The sequence below is a fragment of the Dermacentor variabilis genome, chromosome 8 (genome assembly GCF_050947875.1).
Source record: "Dermacentor variabilis isolate Ectoservices chromosome 8, ASM5094787v1, whole genome shotgun sequence".
Lineage (NCBI taxonomy): Eukaryota > Metazoa > Arthropoda > Arachnida > Ixodida > Ixodidae > Dermacentor > Dermacentor variabilis.
The window spans coordinates 89,226,410-89,253,992 of NC_134575.1; the positions used below are offsets into that span (position 1 = coordinate 89,226,410).

Consider the following 27,583-nt stretch of genomic DNA (forward strand, 5'->3'; position numbering starts at 1 on the left):
TGTCCTTGTTTGTTGGCTTCTTATTATTTAATTAACAAAAAATGGGCCCCTCGGTTAACCCCCTTACTTCTCGTTCATAACAAACTGAAAGACATAAACAAGGTTGCTCGCAGTTCAGAAATTTCCAAGGAAACATTTTTGTGCATATACATTTGCTGCTGCATTATGTAGATATACAACACGAAATTTGCGAATGCATCGAAGTATATTGAGATACAAATGGAAAGTATCGTAACGCATCTATATTGTATCTACGTGCCAAAACCACTTTCTGATTATGAGGCACGCCATAGTGGAGGAGTCCGGAAATTTCGACCTCCTGAGGATCTTTAACGTGCCCATAAATCTAAGTACACGGGTGTTTTCGCATTTTCGCCCCCGTCGAAATGCGGCCCCCGTGGCCGGGATTCTATCCCGCGACCGCGTGCTCAGCAGCCCAACACATCTGTATCTCAAATACTTGTCCGAGTATCTTTTCCCAGCCCCGTAAATTCTCCCTAAAGTGCGGCCTGTGTGATTGCCAGTTAGGTCAGTAATAGATTTCGCTGGTGATCAGTTGGGAAGCTCCGATTTAGAGCGAAATCCCCCATCAGATGACTCAATTACAAAAAAAGCACAAAAAATGCAATTGTAGTTCATGTATTACCAAGATATTTTGAAACTTCGTAGGCAGCTCGCAGTCGTGGCCGAGTGGTTAAGGCGATGGACTAGAAATCCATTGGGGTCTCCCCGCACAGGTTCGAATCCTGTCGACTGCGAATTTTTTTTTTTTTTTCAAATGTCTTTACGTATAATTTTTTATTACACACCTAATATACTTATTACACACCTTCTGCACTTTGTTTAAATCACATCTCCTAATCACTTTTATTCTAATCAAAAAGAGAATTTCGCAGTTCATATACTACGCCAGAGAGGATGCTCCCGACCCAACCTGGCGTCGCGAGCGCTAAGCAAGACAGTCTGTAATGCCAAGAATATTTTGACCCTGATGTCGCTTTTTTTTTTTCGCAATAATACATTCCTTTAAAAAAAATGTTCAGCATCACTGACGCCCCGATTCGGAACCTTAGGAGCACCTGCACCAGCCATGCAACACAAGTCACAATGTTTGTGATACCTCGCACTCTTCGCACTGACGCATCCCGTTGCGGCTGTAAACACCCGGTGAAGAGGTAGGACTATTGCGAAATAACTGGAGATGTCAAAATTACCAGAGAGGCATACGGGCATATGGAATAAGATGTGAGAGATTCACATTTGTTTTCTCATGGCATAAACATACCTGCACCACTTAATCTTTTTTGAGAGAGGGCGTGTAGGTGGCGCCATCTATGAGGTATTTCTGAAAGCCTAAAGATTGTTGTGGCCAACAAAACCTTCCGCCATGACCGCTTCTCCCTCCCCCCCTTTTTTTTTATTCTCGTGGGCAGTCACAATTTCAAAACTCTTCTCATTTTTTTTTCTAACAAACTACAGAAATCATTATTTAGAAAATAATTGTTATTGCAATGAACGCTATATTTACTTCTTTATGTAGTGCTTCTTAACGGATACTAGTTATAATCTACTTCGTAACCATCCCCTCGTTCTTATGATAAACTGAATTTTACTTTTACACTAATACAGTGTGCCTACAAAATAACTGGAACTTTGCATACAAAGGTAAATCATTATAACGAAACAATTGTGCGCTGCTCACACGTCACTTATCGAAAGTGAAACCCACCTCTGCGGCGGAGCGTCGTCTGCCACTCGTCTGTTGACGAGGAAGACGCGAAGTCGGCAGGGTGCGCTCGGGGTTGGGGCCATGGCAGCGACCTTCAAGCCGGTAACACACGTGCTTTTCGACTTGGACGGCGTGATTTTGGGTGAGTCAGCTTTCATTCACTACCTCCTACAGCCTCTAACGTAACCGTAACCTTAGGCAACGTCTGCGATGCGTCTCTGCTCTAGCAGACGACGCCCGATGCAGCCGATCGGCGGGAGGGGGTGAAGCTGCTCCGACTCTATGGGAGCGGCGGTGGGTTGTTTCACTCGAAACCAGAACTTGCGGGAGTTTTGGGCGCGTCAAATGCTGCCGACTGTCGAGCGCGGTGCGTGTTCAGTGGTTGTAGCCAGTGGCCGTTTCTGAACTGTCACTGACGAACGCAAGCGCTCGTTCCGAAGCGGAGACTATCGGATTCGGATCGCGATGCGGACATAGCTTTCTACTCCTAGCTTTGTATCACCGCGGTTTCGTTCAGGTACACTGGCGGTCGGGGCTGTTTCCAAGTGGTGATTGCTTCTGCGGCAATTTTACAGGCACTAGCAATGGTTAGAGGCTGCTTGTGGCTACGCAGACGGTGATTTCGATTCCAAACTGCTGTTGCTGTTTTGCTCAAAGCTGAGCTAGCTGACGGTCTAATACTTTGGTACCCATCTGTTCGGTGTCTTTCGATCATGCCAGAAGACGAAAGCCAGCGGATGCGGCTTGCACAACTGGCTGTCTCTCGCGGCCTCTAGCTTGAGGCTGTTTCCACACAAGAGTCGCTATTTCGGCACAGCTGGTGCGTTCACTCAAATCGTCAACAGTTGCGCGGCGCACAAGCAGTGTCGTTGTTTCGCAAATAACACCGTTTCGTCGGTGGCGCAAGACCGATGTTCTGGAATGGGGGGGGGGGGGGGGGGAGGGTCTAATTGGAATCGTTAATCATGCTAGCTAGGTCTTAACCTGCTCTTGGGTAAACATTCTGCGGGTTGCTATTTTCTTATGTCGAATGAAGGCCGCTAATGAACACGATGCAGAATCATTTCATAGCTAAAGCTCAGTGCGTGTACGATTGACATTAAAATGAAAAATGATTGAAAGGTGTTGAATTAACGTTGGAATTGTGCTGACATCATCTATATATATTTACCTTTGAAATTGCCGATGCGCGATAACGTGTTGCATCGCTAATTACGATGAATTACTCGCATAACACACTGTCGGAAATAAATTAGAACTGCCGAGTTCTGACTGTAGAATTGCTTACTGTACATGAAGCGTTTTCGCCTATCCTAAGTATGCAGAGTGTCCCAACTATCATGCACCAAGATTTAGAAATATGCAAATGCCACGTAGCTCGACAGAACCGAGTTCATGTTGTTTGCCGTCGGTTGGAGACACTCAGATTATTTCTTGCATTCCGCCTTATTACGTAATTAGTCTTAATTAGTTAATCAACGTCTCAAATGGTATAATTAGATTAAATATTTCTATGAGAAAATTTTACAGCAACATGAAAAATCCTCAATACAGCTTTCTCTTGCTCAATACGTGCTACATAAAGGTGGTTTACCCAGCGTGAAAGAAGCCCGCGAATTCACGCAACATGGCCGCCGTATTTGTGTGTATTTTGCGTGTATTCGCCGCGGGCTGCTTTCACGCTCGGTAAAACACTTTTATGTAGCACGTATTGAGCAACAGAAAGCTGTATCGAGAGTTTTTTCAGGTTGCTCTACAATTTTCTCACTCGAACTTCTCTTTTAGAATCTGAATAACTCTAATTCAGACTGACTCTGTAATTAGGCGGAACGCAAGAAATCATCCGAGTGTACCTCCAAGCGGCGGCAAGCATTACCTCGGTTCTGTCCAGCCACGTGGCATTTGCATATTTCTTTAAAGTCTCGGTGCACGACAGTTGGGACCACCCTGTATAATTTACTGCGTTCGTATACGAGAGAAGACGCGCTCACAATAGCAACACATGGGTTTGCGAGGACGCTTCCAAAAAGCGTATGGTAAGCCGCAACGCAGCGCATAAGAGAGGTTTGCTGGAAGGGACCATATAGCAAGCCCAGCCGGTTTGCGGGAAACCGCGTAATCGCTTCAGACTATGCGCGCGGCCCTTACGCGCCGAAGTCGCCGTAATCACGTGTTTCTTGTTTGTTCGTTCTGTCGTCGGCGTCAGCTGGAATGACGAAGTCTGCATCTAGGTCGACCGTGCGGGTTCACTGCGCGCGTGCGAGCCAACGTGCCGCCTCGACGGTCGTCGCACCCTTCCGGGCGACCTTGCGTACGTGACACCGTGAACGGATCTGCCACACAGAGGCCTCTACACTGCGAAAGATAAATTTGTTGACGCAGCTTTTCCATATCGTGTTTTTTGTCCCCCTGCAAAGTTATATCAAAGTGTGTGTTATCGGTAACTTTTGTTCTCGTCTTGCAAAATTTCAGCGTTGCAAGCGAGTTTATCGGAATGTTAGGGTTAAGAAAGAAATAACATATTTGTATTTCTATCTTTTTTTCGACGAAGGTCACGCGCAAAGCATTCATATTTCGGGGGCTTACATATGGCGGACAATTTCATCGTTGCACACGCGTGCGTATAGAGCCGCTGTAGACAAGGGCATATCGCGATATTGAATACCACGCGGCGGATTCGAAATAATGGCTTTGTGTGTTACCTTTTGTGTTTCTCGGACAAGGGCAGCTGCCTAGAGCCCACAACCGAACAATGCTGCGACGTTACCTCCATGGCACGGAAATCGACCAACACGCTTTGAGCGTTGTTCTCTTAGCATCCTCGTTTTGTTAGCGCATATACACTTCTTTCTACACGAAACATGTTCGTTTGCCATGCAGTGCTGCATCTGGTGTTGTTTGTTCTTTAATTTTGTTGATACCGGGATTGAAGACGATCAGTTTCAGTGGAATCGCGGTCGCTCAGAAGGAATTCTGAGCCTATAGTTTCGGAATCTGTCTGTGCCCCCTAGCATAGGTCGGCAAAATGAACCGAACGCACTCAGTCTCACCCACAAAATATAGTTTCTTTCTTTTGCTTGGGGAACACTCGCTGTCAGGCTCATCAGTATCCTACTCAGCCGGACTCAGACGCAGGCTCGCGAGTCGGTTTGAGTGAGTCAACTCGTGAGTGAGATTGCCTATGCCTGTGGCCCCTGTATATGTGTATCACGGAGCACACCGGTGTTTAACGTACTGGTGGGGGCAAACTTTTGCGCGACCTGCGAGCGTGGCAAACTGCATTCTTGCGCGCTTGCACGAAGCAAGCGCCTGCAGTGTCGGGGCATGGCATTGCGCGTGCGCGCCCTTTCACGCCAGTGTGCACGCCAATGCACAGATGCATCCGGCTCTCCTGGGTACAGAAACCGAAACTGATTCGCAAGAAGTAGTACAGTCGAATAAGTGCATAAGGAAACCACATATAAGGAATTATTGTGTACATCGAACAGCTGTAAAATCGCCATGAAAATTTTTCTATGAAGATTTCATATATCGAATTACCTGTATATCGAACTTTCTTGTGATCTCTTTCAGATTCGATTTATCCGGGTTCGACTGTACATTATTCAGGCTGCTCTGATGGCTTGTCAAGATTTCTTTCTAGGTTTTAGAAGGTTCGGATGTTCATTCTACGCAAGCAAACACGGACATGCAGCCACGCACTCACCTACACGCACGAGCTCTCCCTCTCGCTCTCTATCACACATACATACATAAGCGCGCACACGCACACACAAACACGCGCTCGTGCGCACACCTTCAGACAAGGACAAGTAAAAAAAAAAGAAATTGTGCTGCACACTTGGCCTTAAACCACACTTTCAAAGCTAGTGATCATCTGACTTCATTTCCTAATTGTCTCAATTTATATTTTGTCAGGTCACTTTGACTGCATATAACTTGCCCACTTGGTGTTCTTTAGTTATTCTGAACGATTTGCTTTCGCGCTTATATATATATATATATATATATATATATATATATATATATATATATATATAAACGAGAAGAAAGAACCGAGGGGCCCGATTTTTATTAGTCACATCATGAGAAGCCAACAAACACTGACACCAAGGAATACATAGGGGAAATTACTTGTTCATAATAAATGAAAATACAGAAACGATAAATCAATGGAACTTAAAGTGGATGAAAAAGCAGCTTGCCGCAGCTGGGAACCGAACCCACAACCTTCGCATTTCGCGTGCGATGCTCTACCAATTGAGCTACCGCGGCGCCGTTTCCCCACCCACTTTCTTGGGTATTTATGTTTCCTAGTAGAACGCTGGGAGCGTTAGCCACCGCCAACACTCACAGACCTTGGCGGCGGACGTGGAGCGTCCTTTCTGCCGCAGGTGTCACGAGAACGGGATCTTTTTGAGTGAAGGCAACTGGTCGATAAATCCACATAGGCAATAAACCCACATATGCAATAAACCTACATATACCCTCGGTTAATTCCCTTTCTTCTCGTTTATTACATAACAACGGTTTCGAATCCGGCAACATTAATGCCTTCAGGTAGCATATGTGGGTTTATTGACCAGTTGCCTTCACCCTGAAAGATCACGTTCTCGTGACGCCTGCGGCAAAAAGGACGTTCCACGTCCGCCGCCAAGGTCTGTGAGTGGTGGCGGCGGCTAACACTCCCAGGGTTCTACGAGGACACATAAATACCCAAGAAAGTGGGTGGGGAAACGGCGCCGCGGTAGCTCAATTGGTAGAGCATCGCACGCGAAATGCGAAGGTTGTGGGTTCGGTTCCCACCTGCGTCAAGCTGTTCATCCACTTTAAGTTCCATTAATTTATCGTTTCTTTATTTTCATTCATTAAGAACAAGTAATTTCCCCTATGTTTTCCTTGGTGTCAGTGTTTGTTGGCTTCTCATGATATATATATAAAGTAGTTTCGTGTTGGAAGTCTGCAGCTGTTAGTAGTTATTCTCCCAAGTCCTTCATGCTTTGTTAGTAATCTTGCACGCTAGACTGACAGGAGGCCACCTCGAAAGTACTTATGTTGGGACCTCCTTTGCTAACATTTTTTTTTCATGCAGCTCTTGTTTCGTGAAATCCATATCAAATACACGAAAAAGTACAAGTAGACATATTGCGCAAGTTGGGCAATTTTCCTAAGCCCATTACCACACGGTTGTGTAGTGAAATTATATGTCATTTTATTCGTGCTTCGCATCAAAGTTATTATGTCAGCAGCTGATAATTTTTTTCTGAAAACTGTATTTTATATCCGCAGCTGGTATGACGTTAATTGCTTCATCGGCATTTAATTTGTTCGTATATTGTTTCATTCGACTATAGAACTGCGCAAATTATGAAGCTGCGAAAAAGGAAAACCCAAAGGAACCAGAGTTGCACAAATAATGACGCAGCAATAATAGTATTCGATGGCTTGCGCATAATTTCTATAAAGTGCGATGCAATAAAGCGCGAAATGCTGCCAGCTACTAATTTCGTGGTTCCAACTTCTACTGTTCTGTCTAAATGTGTCAGTTCGCGCTTAAGGAAATGGAAGAGGAAAGAGAAAGCAAAGTGGTTATGTTATACGTATGTCATCGCGGCGACTATATGTTACGATTAGAACTGTACGCGTTGTTTCGATTCTTGCTCAAAAAGAACAAGAAAAAGAAAAAGTCAGGCGTGCCGACACGGACACGAGGAGAGGGAAATGGACGACACGAATGCAACGGAAACGGCGTTTTCTTTTCTGTACCGCGTGTGTTCCGGGCTGATTAGCGAACGTCGTGTGGAGATGCTATTGTATAAGCGTGACACACCGAATAGGCAACGCGGCGGAGTCGTTTCGGTGCAGCATGCGCAAGCCCGCTCGCGGAACACAAACCCGAACGTCGTGTCGCAATAATCGGCTTTCCCATCCTCAAGCTTCCGCATGGCCACTTGTGTGCTGCAGGAGGAAGGACCCGCCGTGGAGTGGCTTTGCAGTTGCCCTGCTAAGCCCGGAGGCGCAGCAAGCATCGAATCCCGGCCGCGGCGGCCGCATTTCGACGATGTTGGAGGGGGGGGGGGGGCGAGCGAAGTGCAGAAGTGCCTTTGTACCGTGCATTGCATGGGTGCACGTTAAAGAACCCCAGGTGGTCGAAATTAATCTGGGCTCCGCCACTACGGCGTGCCTTGTAATCATGTCGTGGTTTTGGCACGTAAAGCCTCCCAGAATTTAATTTTTTTCATCCGAAGAAGCGCAGGAGCTTGAAAATGCGAGAGGAGAAAACGAAAGCGCCGTTTTATTTATTACATAGGCGGGGCTCCGCCTTCTCGAAAACGAGGAAGAAGGTCGAGGCATGATACGCGCCATCGAAGAAGGAAATCCAATCCAATCCATGGTGACGGCTGCGTAGGCAGATAGTAGATGCGTGTTGGCGATCGCGTACGCCCTGTGAGTCAACTGTGTTAAAGATAGCGGGAGACTAAGCAAATGAGAGAGAGAGAGAGAGAGCGTGAAAGTTTTCACGGAAGTAGTGCATTCGCATTAACCGGAAAGGAGCCGTGTTTGCATGCGTGGATAGGAGATTCAAGGCGTGCGCGGTCGCTGATTCGTGAGGCGTGCTGTCTAACTGATGGTGATAGTATTTGTTTGATTCGCGCGTTAGGCGTCCCAAGGTAACGTTAGGGCTGCAAGCAGGCCGGATGAAGGGCTCCGGATTTGCATTTTGACTGCCGGACGGTGGGGGAATGGCACCCGTGAGACCTGTAGTTGAGCGGCAGGAGGCCACACCCGCGCGGGTGGTTTGCGATATCCAACAACAAGGTCAACAACAACCGCAGCAATAATTTTATTGCCATCTTGAGATTGTACGTTGAACTATCGGATCTAACAGGAATACAACTACTACTAATAATAACTTTCTTTTGTTTATATACGACTGCCGAATGAAGGCCTCCTCCAGCGACGTCCGCAGTCGCCCAGTCGTAAACCAGACGACTGCGTCGTAGCACGCGCGCAAACTTGCTAATACCACAACTCTACCGCCCGCTTCGTCTGCGTCCACTTCTGTGTTGCGTTACTTTGGAAGACCGTCGGCTACCTGTCGTTCGCATTTCAGCTCCTGCACAAGTCTGCATCTTCGTCTGAGCCTCAACTATGCTGTCGCTTATCAGCTGTGCGCGCGTTTCCCCTACGTACGTGAAATCGTTTGTATCCATGTCAGCGTGATGGGTATGCTGACTAATGAAGGGGCTAACTTTCTCGCCCGAGAAACTCTTCCGCGTGGCCTCCTGTCATCCCCGGATCTGTCCAGACCAGCCTTCATGACCTTCCCTCGAGGTACAACGGACGACCGGGCCGCCTATTTCCTGTCCTACACACCCGCACAACACACGCCAACGGAACGACACCGTCATACGCATGGCCACAGACAGCAGGCCCTTCTCACTCCAACCCGCATTCGCGCTCGCCGCGAGCTCTCGCGGAAGATCTCGCTCCCCGCGTACGCGACCTCGACTTACGGCGTGCCTCGTTATCATACCGTTGTTCTGGCACGCAAAGCTCCGTAATTTAATTAATTAAGAAGACTGAACAAGAATACTACAAAAATCAGGGCAGTGTCGCCTTTCCTAACTTATAATGAGACGAACGCAAAGCACGATCATGCATGCGAAGGCAAATTAAGGCGAGCAGTTTGCGAAGCACTCGCATTTTGTTAAGCTTATTCCATTTTTTTTTACCGATGGCCTACTTCCGCTAAGTGACAGTTTAATTGCGAACCGAGATGACTCTTAATAACGGGCGTACTTGCCGGCCGCGCCTTGAATGCCACGTTTCACGCATTTTGTGCATATTGCCAATGAAGAGCGAAGCTCGACCTGCCGTCTGGTGCGTACGCCTGCAACTAGAGCAGATCACTCGCGTACCTAAGTCGGCTACATTCCTTTTTTTCTTATTTTCATTTTACGTTCCTATACGAGGGCCTGCGTACGGCCGAGTAACTTAGACGAGCGCAAGTGTACAGCGCGCAAAAAAAAAAAAAAATGCGGCCAGTCTTGTCCCAACACGCGGTATACCGTCGAGGTTATGCGTATTCCTACGGGGGTCACAACGCCGCGGAAAGTTGAGTTGCTCCGCTGAGGCCTGGCGTGCGTGGTGCAAGATTTCCGAAAGATAGAAAGCATGTGCATCCTCGTATAGCAGCGCGCGAAGAGCCCGGGCCATCGCTTTGGTCCGCGCGCGAAACGTCTTTACTCGGAGCGTGCCCAGGGGGACGCTACGTTTTCCGTTTTTTCTTTATTCTTTCGCGCTCGATGCGTGTCTACTGTGCGCAAACATCGGAAAGACCGAATCCCGAAGCGCGCCGTGCATTTGAGCGTCGAGATCGATATCCACATAGCTGTCCTCGTTCTGCGACGTCCAGGCTCGTTAAAGACTCTTTGTTTGTCTTCGTTATCTCTCTCCCCGCCCGTTCTCTCTCCCACCCGTTTCATTACTTCCCTTGATTCTTATTTACGTTGTCGTTTGGGTCATGTCAATTTTATTCTAACGTGTAAGTCTGTGACCTCTTCCTTTCCGTTCTTTGTCTTTAGCTTTCCTGTCGATTCTTTAAAAGCGCGCCCTTTCAAGAACTGAGAGGAAATCCTAAACCACGCTGAGCGGGGAGGCGAGCGGGCGCTTTCTCTCTCGCCCTCGCTGCCCTTCTCACAGGCGTTCTCGCCTCCTCGCCGCGTACCTTTCCAGAGGACGCGTGGACGGTACGTCAGTACCGGACACCACGTTGGCGCTCTTGTTTGAAGACGTCACCAATTTCGGCGCGTCGGGAATCGGCGCTCTTCGGCTACACGTGCAAACATAGAACAGAGTAACAGACGGCAGAAACAAGTACAAATCAAAGTGCCAAACATAGGTAAACAAGTTGTCCCCGAATACGATACTTAATGTACGTGATACTTTCGAAATTACGGAAAAGTGGATTATGTGTATTTTTTTATATGTATTTATTTGCAGACTCTACCTGGTCCGCCTTAGCGCATAAGCCAACTGTGAAAGCAGCATTTCTGTAGCTATAGCGTGCCCTTCTAATTTTGAAATTCTTGATAGGCCGACTTCCAAGGTCCCGGCATCAAGTTTCTGAGTCAACGCGGATGTTTAATTCTTTTTTAAGGAAAGGGGGAGGGGAACGTATTTTAATTCCCACCTCTCAGTCCTGACTAAGGACCGCCGCATGTTTTCTCACGAAACCGCCTGCCTGTACTCAGTTATAGCAGGAAGGTTGATTGCAGCGTCCCCGCGGCCAGCGGTTACCGTTACCGCGTCGTAACTTGCGCACACGCTGCAAAAATCACCAATGGCTCGCTCGGTTGCACTCGGGTAACTAACCGGCAGCACAAAATGTTTAACGGCAGCGCTAAAATAAGGCCAGTGTGTTTTAGTGCCACTTATTATTACTTATTATTACATTACTTATTATTACATTACTTATTATTACATTACATTACATTACATTATTATTATTATTACTTATTATTACTTATTACACCACTTATTACTACCTTGTGTGCGCGCCTACTGGATCACCTGGCAGCTATAGGGCCGGTATAGATTAGCTAAAGCGCGCGCAAAGCTCTTACTTGTACGGGATGGTAATGTAATGTACTTTCTGTAGCAGTAATGTAAGTAACGGTAGCGTAGTTGACATCTGCTTTTTGAAACACTAATATATAGCGGTATATAACATAACTTAAATGCACTTTTTGCAACAGCAGCGTAGTATGATGTAACAGTAATATGCAACGGCAACAAACTTCGTGGGCGGCGAACAAATAGACAAACAAGAAATCATGGGCCCTATAACGTAAAACTATTCCAATATGTTTCTATTCCAATTTCCTGACGTCAAATTTGCGTAACCACCGACTCAAGCACCGGGCGGTCACCCGCAGGGTTGTCTGAACAGACCAATCAAACGCTCTCCTCGTTCATAGGAGGTCACTTTTGTTTGCTTGAAAAACGAATAACATTGCCTACACTGAGCGGCTTGTCGTTTCTAATTGGCTGACAAGATGCGAGGAGGACGCTGAAGTGGAGAGGGATTCACTGGGGCAGAGCCAGTGCACTGAAAATCGATAACCGGATGAAGAGGGTGGTGCCGACGTCTGTGATTGGTCGGCTTTCCCTTACTTAGCTTGTGGTGGCTGGTCGAAAATCGCGGCGGCATGCAACGGAAGCTTAAGAACGACGCTAAAACGTACCCTCAGCAAAGAAAAGTTGGCAGAATGAGGTAGTAAACGTGCCGAAAGGGCTTGAAAACGTTAACGCAAATACACCCATGCTCTCCGGCAGGTGCGAGTAGCCAGCGTCTCAGCGATCGGCGGCAGCCATCTTCTATTCCTTTCGGAACGGGGCAGCCTGCGGCTATTCCGAAAAACATTCAGTTTTGTTCGGCATGTTAACGCATCTTTATCTCGTACACGTCACTTTGACGCGGTGAGTTTGTGTGGTTTTGTGACGTCGTGTGACAGGCAGGTGAAGTGGGTGCAGCCCGAAAACTTTTTACCAATAGCCGAGGGCTAATGGCGAAAAGGGGTCGAATCAGAAATAAGTGTTTTTATTTTTTCTGTCAAATCACGTATAATCAGTGTGTACACATCATATCAGATGGGGAGGCATCGCGGTTTTCGCGACGTCGCGTGACAGACGGGTGAAGTGGGAGGTGGTCGAAAAAAGTTTTTGACCGATCGCGAAGGGCTGATAGCAGAATTGGAATAGAAAAGTTTGGAACAGTTTTACGTTATAGCGCCCCATATGTACCGCGGTCCCGTTGTCGTTGTCGTTGTGCCGAGCGTCGTTGTCGCACTTTGTTCACCTCGTGTACACCTCGCCTGCAGACACGGAGAAGTTGTACACGAAGGCGGTGCAGACCGTGGCCGCCCGGTATGGCAAGCAGTACACGTGGGAGCTCAAGCAGCGGGCCATGGGCATCCCGGGAAAGGATGCGGCGCGCTTGGTCATCGACGGCCTGGGCCTGCCGCTGGCCACCGAGGAGTACCTCGAGGAGATGGATCGCCTCTACGCCGAAATGTTCCCCAGCGCCGAACTCATGCCCGGTAAGCGGGAAGGGGGGGACCGCCGCGGAATGTGCTTGCATGCGTGAAATCATGCATACGCGACTCCCACGTATGCGTGAAGTCGTGTCGTTATTCAAACCGTATGCATGTATGCCGCATAAAAGACCTATAGTTTCGCACGCTGTAAATATGTAGCAGCCTTCGGGCGAAATGTTACGTAAGAAATACGAGCGGACGTCTCGCGAAAAGGCTCGTAAAAGTGGACGTTTTCGATACGGACTCTGAGTAAGAAAGAAAGGAAGAAACGCCGCCATTACCGCACGTCGCAAGTACCACCTGACTGGGAACGGCCCCTCTAGAGAGGCTAGAAATACCCCTTTCCAGCCTCTAATGCCCCTCCGCATAACCTCGCCTCCAAGATTGGGCGCCGTCCGCGGCACGCTGCAAAATCTCGGAGGCGACTCACTGGGAGTTACGTCATATCCGTTATTACCAGGTATACGCGTCGTCTGCTTTGGTGCTATGTTAAGGCCTAATAATGAGCTCTGCCCAGATTGCTTCGGCAGTTAGTGCTGTTCGTTTAATACCAATTTAGCCAACGGGAAATCTCGTTGCAGTAGCAGTCGGCAAAAATGAAATGAAATTCAAAGGGTAAAATTTTAAAAAATGAAATATTGGCTGTCATTTTCTCATCTAGTTATAATTCATCTTACCGCGATATTAACGAAAACAGAGTTCGGAAATAATCAGTTCAAAATGTTTTGTAAATAGAGGAATAAAGGCAAACGCAGAGAAATTAACCAATTGCAGTATGCGGGAACGCAATATCCGATCGCGCTGGCGAAGGGAAAATTATCACTCTTTCGCCATAAGGGCGTAGCAACGAATACGATAGCAACGTGTTAGAATATTGTACGAAGTGTAAGACTCGTAGCTATAGTGGCACTATGAATTGAAGTAAACGTAAGTAGTAAAAGCGAGCTGCTGTGCTGTAGGGGTGCTCTTTTTGAATCCTGCCATCGGATCACTTCATTTATATCTTCATTACTTAAAGCCAACGTCCTTCTTAGCCACTTTACCACCACTTTTCCGTATCGGGCATGTTTGAAACCTCTTTCCCGGATTGATCCCGGAGGTAGTGCACTGCTGCGCCAATGAAACAGCATCATTTTCAGGTTCGAGCTGTGTTGTTTCGCACTTTTAATCTTCAGTGCCCCTGTCACACGGGCACTCGAAAGTGTTCGGAGCGAAAAAGCCCTCTACCGAAAACGAGTGTACTCGCAGACCAAGGACAGGGAGCGATCTCTTTTCCAGAAGCGGTCTTTTCTGGAAGCGGAGTTCGTCGATCTCTTTTACCGCCGAAAAGGAGTAGACTCGAAACCAGTGGGCGCCAGCAATCGTCACATGTTAAAAACGAAACTAAGCAAATGCGTATTTTCCTCTCACCTAGGCTCACCGTAAAAAAAAAAAAAATTAAGTTGTCTCGCAGAAGGTGTAGTAAACCCCAGTAATGCTAGCTTTCTATAGTTGCTATCGCAATTAAATGGCAGGATAAAAGATAAACGAAGGGAAAGAAAGAGTGCAAGGCTATTAGGGAGAGCACAACACATGCGTGAAAAAAAAATAAAAAATAAAACAGGCTGAATTATGTAGTCCTTCGCAAGGGTAGTTGTCCGAAGGAATCACACGATCCTCTGTGCTGACAATCGGCGAGGCTACTTTTGGATCTCCTACGCACGAAATGATTATACTGCAGAAGGACATGTTGCTGGACTGCTTGGTGCTTACTGAATGACATCATCTAGCGTAAGGGCACAGCCACAAAAAACAGACACGCATAACACCTCACGAGCGCTACGAACAAGTTCATTGAAACGCATTGAGATCCACTACATGTACTTTTTCCAACGCGTAGACGCATCAGTCACGATCGACGTGTTACAGACGGCGTTTTGCATGCGGTGCTGTAGGGGGTAGGAATTGAGTACAGTGAATGTGGACATAGCCTTCACAGCAGCTGTATTCTGCTTGGAATTTAATTAAAATTCTGCGATTTTACGCGCCAAAACCGCGATGTGTCCGGATCACTTTTGGACACCTGGGGTTCCTTAATGTGCACCCAATGCGTAGTACAGGTTTTTCTTTTTTTGCATCTGCTCGGCAGACCGCCGGTGGTGATGTCGGCGACGACGTCGACGCCTCTGGAATTTTTCAGCGGGAAGTCTTTTCTATGTTTGTCTAGTGTTTGTCCCTTTAAAAGGACGCTAAAGGCAAATATTAAGTTTAGCTAAAGTCATACATTAGTGCTGGAGAACGTCTAAGGCGTTAATATTATCGCGAACAGCGCTTTCACGTTTCAGTAGTTTCGTTATCCCGCAGCGCTGCGCTGCTTTTGTTGGCTCGCCAAACTGAGAAAAATTGCAAGTAGCAGAGAGTGCCGCGTTGATGTCATGTCGCAGGATTTCTGGACGCTCCACGCGACTTGAGCAAGAGCCGGTGCAGCAGTGATTCCAACGCTCTGTCTTGGCTCGGTATCTTCATGGCCGCGCGTTCGCGTTTTGCGCAGGAAACCGTAGCGCCGTCTACCGGGCGCCGCTTTACTCACCGATGGCAGTAAAGGGCGCGTGTCCAACGTCACAACTCCCGCGCTCGGGGGCGGCGGAATTGAATAAGGCTAACGGTATGCGGGCTCTTCGGAAGCAATTTTCTCTTAAACTGTCTTTGTGCACGAAACAAGCGCTGCGACGTTTCTGGAATGGTATTTTAACAGCCCATGTGTCGACTTGATATTTGCCTTTAGTCTCATTTTAAGCCTTAACTGCCTACCTTGTTGAACAGAGGAAGTTTCCCTGAACGCCACCCTGCAAGGGGACTCTAAGCTTCACACACGCGTCTTTGACCTGTATTCCAGCATGTTTTAATTAACCGAACCAATGAACCAATTCCAATCCCGACCACCACGTTTTGCTGCGCGCAGGTGTGGAGCGACTGGTGCGCCACCTGCGCAAGCACGGCGTGCCCATGGCGATCGCCACCAGCTCGAAGCCGACCTCGTTCGAGCTGAAGACGTCGAAGCACCGCGAACTGGTCTCCCTCTTCCACCACGTCGTCATGTCGGGCAGCAACCCTGAAGTGAAGCACGGGAAGCCGCACCCGGACGTCTTCCTGGTCGCCGCCTCAAAGTTCGACGAGAAGCCGCCCCCCGAGAAGGTGCAGTCCGCCATCGAGTGTGCTTCTCTTAATAGAAACATAAAGGAGACTAGTAGTGGCCGAACTTCTAAGGAATTAAGGGGGACACTACAGAGAAATGCTAAATTAGTGTAAATTGGATAAGTACTCTTACAAAACTGTACCGGTAGTTTTTATTAACTTTAATGGAACACACACGCACACGCACGCACGCACACGCACGCACACATACACACACACACACACACACACACACACACACACACACACACACACACACACACACGCACGCACACACACACACACACACACACACACACACACACACACACACACACACACACACACACACACACACACACACACACACACACACACACACACACACACACACACACACACACACACACACACACACACACACACGCGCGCGCACGCACGCACGCACACACGCGCACACACACGCGCACACACACACACACACACACACGCCCAGTGCATTATAACGCAAATCATTGAGCTGCCTTATTTGAAGAGGCCGGCGTTACTTACGCTAGAAGTCAAAATGCGTAATTGACTAATGAACGAAGTTTCACTAATCAAGTCTGTCTAACTAAATACTTTTGGCGCACATGTTACAATGCGCAAATTGAATGCAGTGGTTTTACAAGGCACACCCACTTAGAAATACTTTCGAAACTAGCACCAGTTTTGCGATAAGCGCTGTGAAAATTGCCGTATAAATACACCGCTGTTCCGCTTGCGCCTTTGACAAACCGCTTTTTCATGCAATGAAGCCCAAGAAATACTGGATTTCACTCATTTCGTCGCAAACTTTGGGAACGCGTATCTCGTAACCGGTGTCATCTTCGGGCTTCGTTCCGAATGACTGTGACCTTCGAATTTATTGGCTACAATTTGCAATAAGCACCGTAACTTGTTTAAAAGGTTATTAGCTAAACTTTTGTTAATCTGCTACCCATTCGCTTTGATTTCTTCTGCGAATAATGTCTGCCTCTGAGAACTAACCTAGATCAAGAAGTAGAGTTGAGTAGATACTGGAAAATTATGTTAGCAATACAGAAAAGAAAAAAAATAACCCTGCTTATTCCCTTTTGGAATATTATGTTAGCCACACAGAAAAGGAAAAAAAATAACCCTGCCTAATTCCTCTTGGGATATTATGTTATCAATACAGAAAAGGGAAGAATATCCCTGATTATTCCCGCTTAAATAACAGTAATTGGTATATTACGACGATAAATTTTTTTTTAATTTCGCGCCAGAACCACAGCGTCGATACGTTTCTAGGTCGTGCACGTTGACGCTCTTTTCTAGTTTTATAAAATGAGCAACGCCATTCCTCACGTCATAGAGGCCTGAACAGGCCGGCTATTTGTTGCGCCAGAAGCGCTACTCGGTAAGGATCATCAAGATTCAACTATGACATTGTAAAATAGAAGAGGAAATTACATTTTCTGTTTTTAGTACGCCAGAATGACCTTAAATGAATTGTTACTTTATTTGGCAGTATTCTGGGGCGCGATCGGAGATCTTTGTTCGATACGCGTTCTGTTCGATTGCTGCAACGTTACAAAGTGGCAGTGTGCAAAATTTGTGAGAATGGGGCGGAGAGAGCAGCCAATGGGCAAACGGGGAACATGGAAGGGTGCACCATAATTGGTTCGGCCAGGCACGTACCCATGATATTTTATCGGGATGGGGGGGGGGGACCCAAGCCAGGCTAAATTTTCTATGCAAATGAGTACATTTACTAGTACAAATATGAATAACGTCCACCATTCGCCATAAAGACGCGTAAACCCGCAAAAGAGAAATCAAATAAAGTGTATCTCAGAGGTAGGCCTGACATACTCCTCTCCTTTACTTGGCAAACAAGGAACCACATCAAATGGACTCGCGCAGGAAGAACACTGCCAAGAAGAAGTAAACAAGCGAAAGTTTAAAATAAAGATTTCTATAGTAGAATACAATTTAAAAGAAAATTGGCTGTGGTTTAGCTCTGGTTAAACCTAGTCGAGTAGCGATCGTTACAGACCCCCGGCTGCTCTTAGGCTTCGCTTGTAGTTAGACATGTTGTTATTAAACTTAGTGGTTTCGCACTTAGTGGCTTCCCCCAACGGCAGGAGCGGTGGCCGCGCGGCGACCGCGACGAGCCGAGTTAATGGAGAAACGAGGGCCCTGGTGTGACCCCCCGGACACCCCCCCCCCTTTTACGTGCCTGTGTTCGGCATACAAACATGGAACTTGACGTGGTGGTGCGTCCACTTTATTTATCTTGCAGTCATGGTGGACGCTTGTAGCTGGCGTCATCGCAATGCGGTTGTCGAAAAAAAAATTGACGGTCACCTTAGCATACGTCAAACAGGGTGAAGGCGAATGCCTGCGCGCTCAAAATTACTTAACTTTACCTTATAAATTTCTTGATATTATCATTCGAATGCGCTGTTACTTCTTATTGTTTTCTCCTATTAAAGGTTGTGGGTTCTAATCCCACTAAAGGTTGTGGGTTCGAGTGCCTTAATTAACCCTATATTATTTAACTGTGCCTTGTTTTGGCATGATTAGCGGCATCGATGTGAAAGACGACGACGACGAACGCGCGAGCAAAGGCATGAGCGCTCCCATTTTCTGTACCTCACAACGTGACCTTGAAACATAGAGATCTAACGCTTTCGCCTTAAAATGCGATTTCAGCGCGGTTCTCCGCAGAGATTAGCTGAGCTTCAACATTCTCATGTTTATTTTTACTAATTACCTGTCTGAAGCGCCTTCTTTTCGGCCACGTAAGCTTCTCCCTTTATTGTCACCGTCTTCACTTTGGCCCTCTCTCTTGGTTCCCATTCCACCTTATTCCAACGTTGAGCGCTTCATTTCCTTATTATTTCTACATAGCAAAAAAAAAAGAACAGTTACTGTCCGCTGCAGTTTCGCCCGAAGGCGAAGCATCGATTGCGATAGCAAATTAGTAGACATATACGAACTAAGGATAGTTTTATTGGCCATATAAACTTGGAAACAATCGCTAACTAAACATTCGCTAAGCATGGTGTCAGCGTGCGAAAGCATATATGAACACATGACACTCGATGAGCGTGGACGCTCGCTGTGAAAACGCCGGTGTGAGCAAGTGCGGCAGCAGCAGCGAGCGAAGTGACCTTCGCGCGATCTACCCCTTGAACGCAAGAGCAGCGAGGAAACCGCGCGCACAAAGATATGAGCCGCCTGCTGATAACTTTCAAGATATGGCGCGCGCAACCGCGCGCGGCCGTGCAAAGTACGCACTTGTTGTGGAGCCGAAACCACCCCACCCCCTCTCTACCGCGCTGCCTTCCCGCTTTCCTGCCTCCCCGCACGCGAGATTGAGCCGCAAGCTCCCCTTACGCCCGGTCGCGAAATGCGCAATTGCTGCCGCAACATGGCGCCACCCACCCCTCCCTCTCTCCCGCCAATCCTCGCACTGCCTTTCGGGCGACAGAAGACGGCGCGTTTGCTCTCCGCTTTCTTCCTTCGCTTCAGCCGCGGTCGATTGAGCCGCGGTCGTCTGATTGAGATTGAGCCGCGGTCGTCTGCTTGCCTCGCGTGATTTTGCTCGCACAGATTGGGGGCGAGCTCCACCAGTAAAAAAGCTGGCGCTCCCGTCGCCGTGACGTGGTATGAGGGATCACGTGGATACTAGTGGGCACAGCGGCCGCGTCGGTTGCTTCGGAAGCTCCAAAGCAAGATAAAAACGAAAGTTTAGAGGTCCCCTTGCGCTGCGGTTCTGGTTAAGTGGGGAGGGTTGCCCGCTTCGGGTGTCTTCTTGAGAACACTTAAAAGCACTATAATAGGTAGTGGCTGCCTTTGAAGGTGTCCAACATGGTAGGCTACTGCTCGGTGCCGTAGTGTCGGACGTACGCAACGGAGCCCGGTGTCAACCTTCACACGTACCCATGGACAGGGCAAGAAGCATGGCTCACGAAACTTCGAACCGGCAAGCAGCCACCGGCTACAGATCGGGTGTGCAGCAAGCACTTCCGCGGGGAAGATTTCTCCTACGGCGTCGGGGTTGCGATGTAAAGCGCGCAATGAGAGGTTCGCCCGCGTGCGGTGCCCGGATAATGTCATGACGCTTTGGTCTGTGATCTTGTTGATGCTAGATACTGGCGAGTTCACTGGAATGGAAAGGGAGCGGCAAGAAGCACATTAAAGGAAGGCATGGCATAGGGTCATATTTGTGTTAGCGCTTAACAATGAATGAAGAAAAAAAGCAGCGTGAAATTGCTTGTTGGAAAGACCGATAAAGTTACAGTGCGATGCAACCTGAAAAATAATGATATTCAAATCTCCAAGAACATATAAAATTTTTTTTAGTTGCTATGTGTATTGTTGCTTGTGCACGGTCAAATACTCATGTGCTGCGGCATGAAGCGCACGGCACGGTGCGAAAACGTGGTCGCAGCGAACGCGAAATATTGTGCGCGGACATGGATGCAGGCGCACACTCGCGGTTACCGCGAACCCGTGCGATCGCACCACTGAGGCTTCATTCTGTTGTGCTCCATTGAGTTGTACGGACAGCCCACTATATAAGAACATATTTCACATAGTTTGCTCTAAGCGACTCCTTACCTTTCGCGCGCAAGAAACCGGTTCGGGGTACTCCATCGCGGCGACCGCGCGCAGTGGGCATTCACTGTGCGTATCCTGTGCTTTCTGTTTGCCCAAGATTATTGTTTCTACAATTAAAAACTTCTGTCGTTTCGACAGCACTTACAGAAGTGACCAGCAGGGCTCCCGCGTGGTGTTTTTATTGAGCGACCGCAACAAAACCGATGAGGAGCGCGCCGCGTTATCCCTCATACCACGCAAGCGAGGCGCTTCCGGGAGACTGCGACTCCGTAAGTCCTCGCCGCCAAAAGCATACGACGCGCGGCGACGGTCTTATCGCCCTTGGTCTTTCTACCGAACATCACGGCAATGGTGACGGCGGCGGCAAACGTGCCTCCGCAATGCCCATATAATTGCTATGGCAATAAAAAGTAAATAAATTATCTCGGCTTCCCTCGTGGCTCATTCTTGTTCGAACCGAGTAGTGCAGGCCGGCCTCTTAGCCTTTTTTCCCCCCTTATTATACATGTACATGACTTCTCTTGGTCGCAGGTTCTGGTGTTCGAAGACGCGCCGAAGGGCGTCACCGCCGCCCTCGCCGCCGGTATGCAGGTCATCATGATACCCGACGCTCGCATGGACGAAGAGAACCGGCGTCGCGCGACGCTATGCATCGCCTCGCTCCTCGACTTCAAGCCCGAGCAGTTCGGACTGCCGCCCTTCGAGGACGGCACCGAGGATGGCCTCGAGGACGGACCCAAGAAGAAGAAGGAGTGAGGCGGAAAGACGGGGGGCGAGTGGCTCGGCCCACTGCATTGACCGTCTCGACTACAAGCCGGCGTTCCCGCACGCCTTTCCGTCACTGCCGCGGCGTGCAGAAGACCGTGTCGCGCTTAGCGCTCCCTTCCTCATCTCGAGCGAACCGACTGCGTGGAGCGTTCGGCAAGCCCCCAGGTGGTAATTTTCGCGTCTCGTGGTGTCTCGCGAGATTTCCTCGTTGCGCAGAACAAGCCTAGGGCTCCTAGTAGGGCAGCGCGGACGCATGAGCTGAAGCCTCTTAGTGTGTAAAAGTACTTGTGTACATTTATGTTTCATGTATAGCGACACCGGCCGTTCTTGGCATCATGCTCGCCGGAACAGTAATTTACGAGAATCCTCAACTGTTGACGTCGTAAACCGCTTATATTTTGTACAGGTGGCGCAGATTGTATATGTGTACGTACGCGCCTCGCTTCAAGTCTTACTCGGTTCCACGAGAACATTCCGAAATCAACCATGCCTACCTTCCTTGTCACGCATCTGTTCACGTCTGTTGTGTGCGATACTCGCTTTTGTTCCCAGTGCTAGGGGAGATACGAAGGGCCGATTTTAATTACAAACGCATGTTCACTTACTGTGGTATTCACGTTGTGACCTGTTTGCCTTTCTTGCTACTAAGAACCTATCCACTCTTCCAAGTGCCTCTAAGCATAAGTGTACGCATTTGGCGCCCATTGCCGAGCTGACGATGTATGTCAGCAGACGAATGCAACGTATACAATCCGTGTAAGCCTGCTGACGTTGACTGCAGCAACGTCAGCTGTTGTTTGCGCAATATTCTTCTTGCATCAATTGATTAAACCAACCAACAGCTGTTCATGCTCAGAACCTTGCCAATCTTGAGCACAGCATGTGTTGATGTGGCCCGTCACACATGTTATACTCTTTGCAAGCCTACGACTGGGGCCGTGCCGGCAGGGCAACACGTTGGCCAACATTGTCCGCGAGCGCCTTATCAGGGGTCGCGCTATACAAGAGTAACGACATGACACACATTTAGGCAACATGCCCGCTAACAACTCTTTGCACCTTCGACACACTCCGTAAAAAATGGCTGTGGCTTAGCTAAGGTTAAGCCCAGGATGCGAAGCATACTAGCCTTTATTTTAGTTGTTGAACCACTGTTTAGCCTGGTGAACTGCTGTTGCTTGGCTATATTTGGTTCGGCTAGACGAAGAAACAACTCATGCGTTACTCTGCTTCGCCTTCAAGAGTGGAACGCGACAGCGTTCCCGTCGACCCGCCAAGGGGTGTAAGACAATGGGCTACGGCGCAGCGACTACGCGCCCCGCATTGGACGCGGTGAGCGTCGAGCAACGCAGCGTTCGGCGCGGCAACGAAATGTGCGCCTGAGCAAGCGACGCACGCCTGAGCCTTAGAAACAGCTCGTTTCTAAGGCAACACCGCATTCACTAGAGGCGCTTTTGTACCGCTTTCAAGCATCGTACTCGTGGCTCAGTGGTAGCGTCTCCGTCTTACACCCCTGAGACCCTGGTTCGATTCCCACCCAGCCCATCTTGCAAGAGTTGAGCCAAAGCCACGTAGAAACAAGCGCAGCTGCTTATATACCGCCGCGAGCGACGGCGCGAGTTGGAGCCCCGTTTCTGCTCTGTCGTGACGTCACGGTGTCACGTGGTATTGAAGGCGACACCGCCGCGCCTGAGGAGCTGGGTTGAGCTCTAGCAATATGCTTCGCATAAAACAAGGGTGTGCGAGCAACTCTGAGGGCGGGAGTGTCTGTATATTGTTCCTCTTTCTCGAGTTAGATAGCAGGTCATGTTTACTGTTGGGGCAGTTTGCGAAGCGTCTTGTATGAAGCCTCATCGCGTCATATGTACCTTTGAGATATGTGACCACGCAAAATTTTAGTTGCATGCTTTGGTTTGTGTCATATTGTCTGAAGCTTGCTTTGTGCTTAGTACCGAAAAAAAATACTCGATAAAAATAGGAATGAGTGCAGGAAAGTGTGCACAAAAAACATCGTAGGACAAGTATAATTCACCGACTGCGTGCTAGATGGCGCCACAAGACCGCATCGCACGAAACAGAGCCTCGACAAGGGGCTTGTTTGGCGCACCTTTGTGCATTTCTTCCTGTTATATTTGTTTGTCAACGTGCTGCTAAAATGGATTGAACTGATATTCATGGGCGGTTGCGTTAGCGACAGAGTGTGCAAGAGAGCCGCATGTCGCAAAACCTTTCTACTCGTATCTTCATGCGAAATGACTTTAATGTCTTTTTTAGCGCATGTGACAGGGCCGTCACTGTCAAACTGTTTTCGGACAGTCTTGGCCAAACTATTGCCCGCTTGGCAGCGCCTATAGAGTACTACCACGGTAACAGCGACTGTACGGGTAATTTTCATTTGTTGGGCGTGTTGGTAAACTGACTTGGAAAGCATATTTAGCGCCAGCGAACAAGGACAGAAGGGAGACGACACCACAATGCGCTAACCTTTCTGTCCTTGCTCGCTGGCTGTAAATATGCTTTCCAAATGTACGGGTAAGCTTCAATTTATTGTATAGTTATGTTTTGTGTTCTGCCCATCCAGTAGAAACCGTACACCGAGAATTGCCTTGGAAGGATGCTTACATAAAAATAACACGGCGTCGTGGAGAAGCGACTGTGGTGCGGCATAAACTTAATCACATTTCTTGTTCGCGCTTACAGATGCGCAGCTGTTGAAATATTGCTAAGCTGAGTAGTGGCACATCCGCGCGGGATAGCGTATTAATGTTCTTCCAACTTCAAAAATAACTGTTCGCGCAATGCAAACAGTTATCTTACGGCGAATTTTCGAGCATAAGTGTGTAGAGCAGATAAAGATAGATGAAGGAAATAATAGGACAGGCTTTTTTGCACGGACACATGGTTGGGCATAGAGGGGTCGATCCCACAGCTCGCGTCTTTAAGAGGACCTGCCTGTGATTGCGGCTGTGAATTCATTTCTCTTACTTTTGCTTGTTACCACTAAACGAATGGATACAAAATTACCTGCACATATAACTGTATGAAAGGACCAAAGCTTTATCCGTGTGGCTTGTCTGTGAAATGCTTTGTGTTTTATGGCAGCGTCTTGTGAAGCTAAATCTCATTATATCAAAGACATAATTGCTGCGAAGGACACCAAGCCGTGTTCTCTTGTTGTTTTTTCTTTCTCTGTGGCAAATGCCATATTCAGTACAACAGGACCATAGCGCATCTGTGTACAAAGTATACGTGTGATCCCGAAAGAACCAAGCGAGAAACAAACAGACAGTCAAATAGATCCATGGTCAAATAGATTTTAGGCTAACGTATTTCGTTAAACGCTTCTGGATTGCCAGTTTACATCCCCAAGTTTCTCGCTGTTTTAAGCTCGCCTCTTGGTCTTTCGTAGAGATAGATTAATTTTGGTGGCATCATTTTTTTTTTCATACACGAATAATCAACGTGTCGTTCGACTGCGCAGTACAAGTAAGGATGTGAAATGCTGTCACCGCGCGATGGAGGCGCAAGAATCGCTCGAAAAGGATAGCAGCGATCTGCGATGTCACGCAAAAACCATATGGACTACGCATGTTCTCTAAGAAAACGTGCGCACTAGCCAACTCGCTCCTCCATCCTGCATGACAAGTGAGCGGCGCACTGTTCTTAGGATATCTAACCGCACGTGCCATACTGGGCTAACTTTGTTAAAATGTCGATGTACATAATTGTTTCTTCGTACCAGTTGTGATCGTAAAGTATACCAAAAAAAGAAAAGGAAAAAGAAAATCACTAACCAAAGATATAGACAGTTGTGCGATGCGATTGACTAGAAAATGAGCAGAATTGCGTGGGAATGTTGAAAGAGCGAATGATATCATTGCCAGAATCGTTGCTACGCTTATCACAGGTTGACGATGCTACAAAACAGAAATATTTCACGATAATTCAACGGTGACAGGGTACTGCCGTTTGAAGTGAGATAATGGTGTTATGCGAGAAAATAGACCGATGACGACTATAGATGCGTAATCAAGGTCCAGAACTTAAACTGAAGTTATCGGGAATATTGTGTTTGCACGCTTTCAGTATCCACGCAAGTCTAAATCAGAATGCAATAACTCTACGCGACGCCTCGTAGTTTAGAGATTATACAGAAAAGGGGAGAGGGAGGTAATGAATCTGCTGCGGAAAATACTGAGAGACCGACTGGAACATTACAATACATGACAGATTTATTTCTGTTCATGCTACAGAGTTTGAAATCACAAAGAGCGGACCCTGCGCAAAAACCTGCTTTCCGCAGCTTGAGGATCAGCCAGCGCCCGTCTGTCACACGACATTCGGACAGGCGCATTGTACGCACAAAATGCAGAATAGCAGCACCGACGATTTCCATGAAGGCAGTGATTGAGGTGCGGTGAATCCGGTTTGCTGTAGACACTTCTAGCCACTTCTACGTTTGCGTAGACACTTCCCCGCAAACGTGCTGACTTCAGTAGGCCAAGTATACAGACATACACATATATAACAGAAGGACGATTATAACAATAAGTAGCCAAACAGGTGACAATATAATTGCTAAACATTTTGACATCGATAGCTGACATCGATGACCCGGAAAAGTGAATATATTTGAGGCAATAAAGTTATACGAACTTTAATTGTTTGTTACCAGAAACTACGCGTCCTAAGCGCCGATAAACGCGAAAGCAAAAATAAATAGCGTGGCAGGATCAGCGGCCGCCCAATTTCAAAGGGGATGACCTATAGCCCGTCGATTCAGCGACTGTACAAAATGCGTGCTGCGTGGTAATCGCGCAACTGAAGTGGCAGTTGCGGGTGGCATTTGTAACTATCCTGGCAATAAGACTTTTTGTTATTAGAAGAAAGTCGCATGCCTTCCTACGCATTTCTGTTAAAACAGCATGATGCTCTACTGTCTCTACTTTTTTTTAAATTACTACCATTTTACTTTTTGTGGTACTCCTGGATCAAGTACATGTGCCTCGTTGATGGGAAAGTTCGTCGTCCACGTGTAAATTTCTTTCAGCCATGAATCTTGTTTGTTGAAACGTTGCCAGGAAATTTCGTCGTGGAGTGCGAGCCATCTATTGATCGAGCTTGTTGGAGAGCGGAAGGTTGTACGGCTGTGTTGCAGAACCAAACAGTCTTGCGTTTAACGTTTCCGAGATTTGGCATTCCGTTCGGGTGTTTCCTATCGGTCTCGAAAGATGTTCAAATGAGTGATAACCGCAGCACATATTTGATATCGGCTGAACGCGCTATTGTCATTTGTAACTGGCAAGCAAGACTGTATAGTTTCGTCCGAGCTCACCTGGACATACAGCTGTACGCACATACATTGACGTGTGCACAATGGCGTCTCGGTTATGTGCACGTGGCAACTGCCGAGCTAGCTTTGGTGCGGTTGTAACTCTGGTACAAATGATCTAGCAAGGAAGCGATTGCAAAGGGTTTGTTGGATATTGTCTGTTGATGGTGATGTTCGTTGATTGTTGAATAAAGAATAAGTACTGGTAATCGCATTGACTTTTTTTCTTCTAGAACTGAAACGAGAACAGAAAGGAATAAGTGACAAAATTTATAGAAATAGCTTGTGGTCTCGGAGGCCACGCGTGGACTTCTCGGCGGCGGCACTAGATGGCGCAACGTGTCCAGAAAGAATCGTGAGAGAGGAGCCCGGTTGCCGCTTGCCGCGTTCCTAAGCGCTCGCACGCACCGGCGCGTCATGCATTTTGGAGGCCACGCGCAGGCTTCGCGGCGGCGGCACTAGATGGTACCGAGTGTTTTTTTGGTGACATTACAAAAGAAAGCAAGTATGCTGATCAGACAGCAATTGTTAACGGGACCTTCGTCACCTTTTTTTTGTGCGTGCGAAGCACTTTAGAAAAATACCGGAACCCATCACTTATTTATGATATCTGACAGGACCGGTGACAACTGACTTGACACAAGTTTCACGATCGCGGGGCGTATCACGTAAAAGCTCGGTCCGGTTGTCTTTACGGAGGATATTCCTTGATGGATCTCGTTGGCTGACGTTGGGAAATGGTAAAATGAGCGAAAGCAAAGTGCAAGACTAGGCAAGTCGGGAACGGCTTGAACATCCATTAAAACACTAAAATAGTCACTAAAAGCATTGGCTAACATCAGTTGAATTATTACAACAGTTACCAGT

At 47.7% G+C, this 27,583-nt stretch overlaps 1 protein-coding gene and 1 non-coding gene across 2 annotated transcripts; both read left to right on the top strand.

Moving 5' to 3' along the window:
* The first annotated feature begins 676 nt into the window (after nucleotides 1–676).
* TRNAS-AGA (transfer RNA serine (anticodon AGA)) lies at nucleotides 677–758 on the top strand. The gene has a single exon. It is a non-coding gene; the product is annotated as a tRNA-Ser (tRNA).
* A 1,002-nt stretch (nucleotides 759–1,760) lies between these two features.
* Nucleotides 1,761–26,925, top strand: LOC142590395 (pseudouridine-5'-phosphatase-like). The gene is made up of 4 exons (XM_075702479.1): nucleotides 1,761–1,871; nucleotides 12,616–12,834; nucleotides 15,773–16,005; nucleotides 21,148–26,925. Exons 1-4 carry the CDS (start codon nucleotides 1,811–1,813, stop codon nucleotides 21,370–21,372), a joined length of 738 nt encoding a protein of 245 aa, XP_075558594.1. The 5' UTR covers nucleotides 1,761–1,810; the 3' UTR covers nucleotides 21,373–26,925.
* The last annotated feature ends 658 nt before the right edge of the window (nucleotides 26,926–27,583 follow it).

Bases quoted from the DNA above. Each gene is read 5' to 3' on its own strand.
- LOC142590395 (XM_075702479.1), top strand. From the start codon at position 1,811: ATGGCAGCGACCTTCAAGCCGGTAACACACGTGCTTTTCGACTTGGAC. The intron at 1,872-12,615 runs GTGAGTCAGCTT...CCTCGCCTGCAG, and splicing joins CTTGGACGGCGTGATTTTGG to ACACGGAGAAGTTGTACACG. The intron at 16,006-21,147 runs GTGCAGTCCGCC...TCTTGGTCGCAG, and splicing joins AGAAGCCGCCCCCCGAGAAG to GTTCTGGTGTTCGAAGACGC.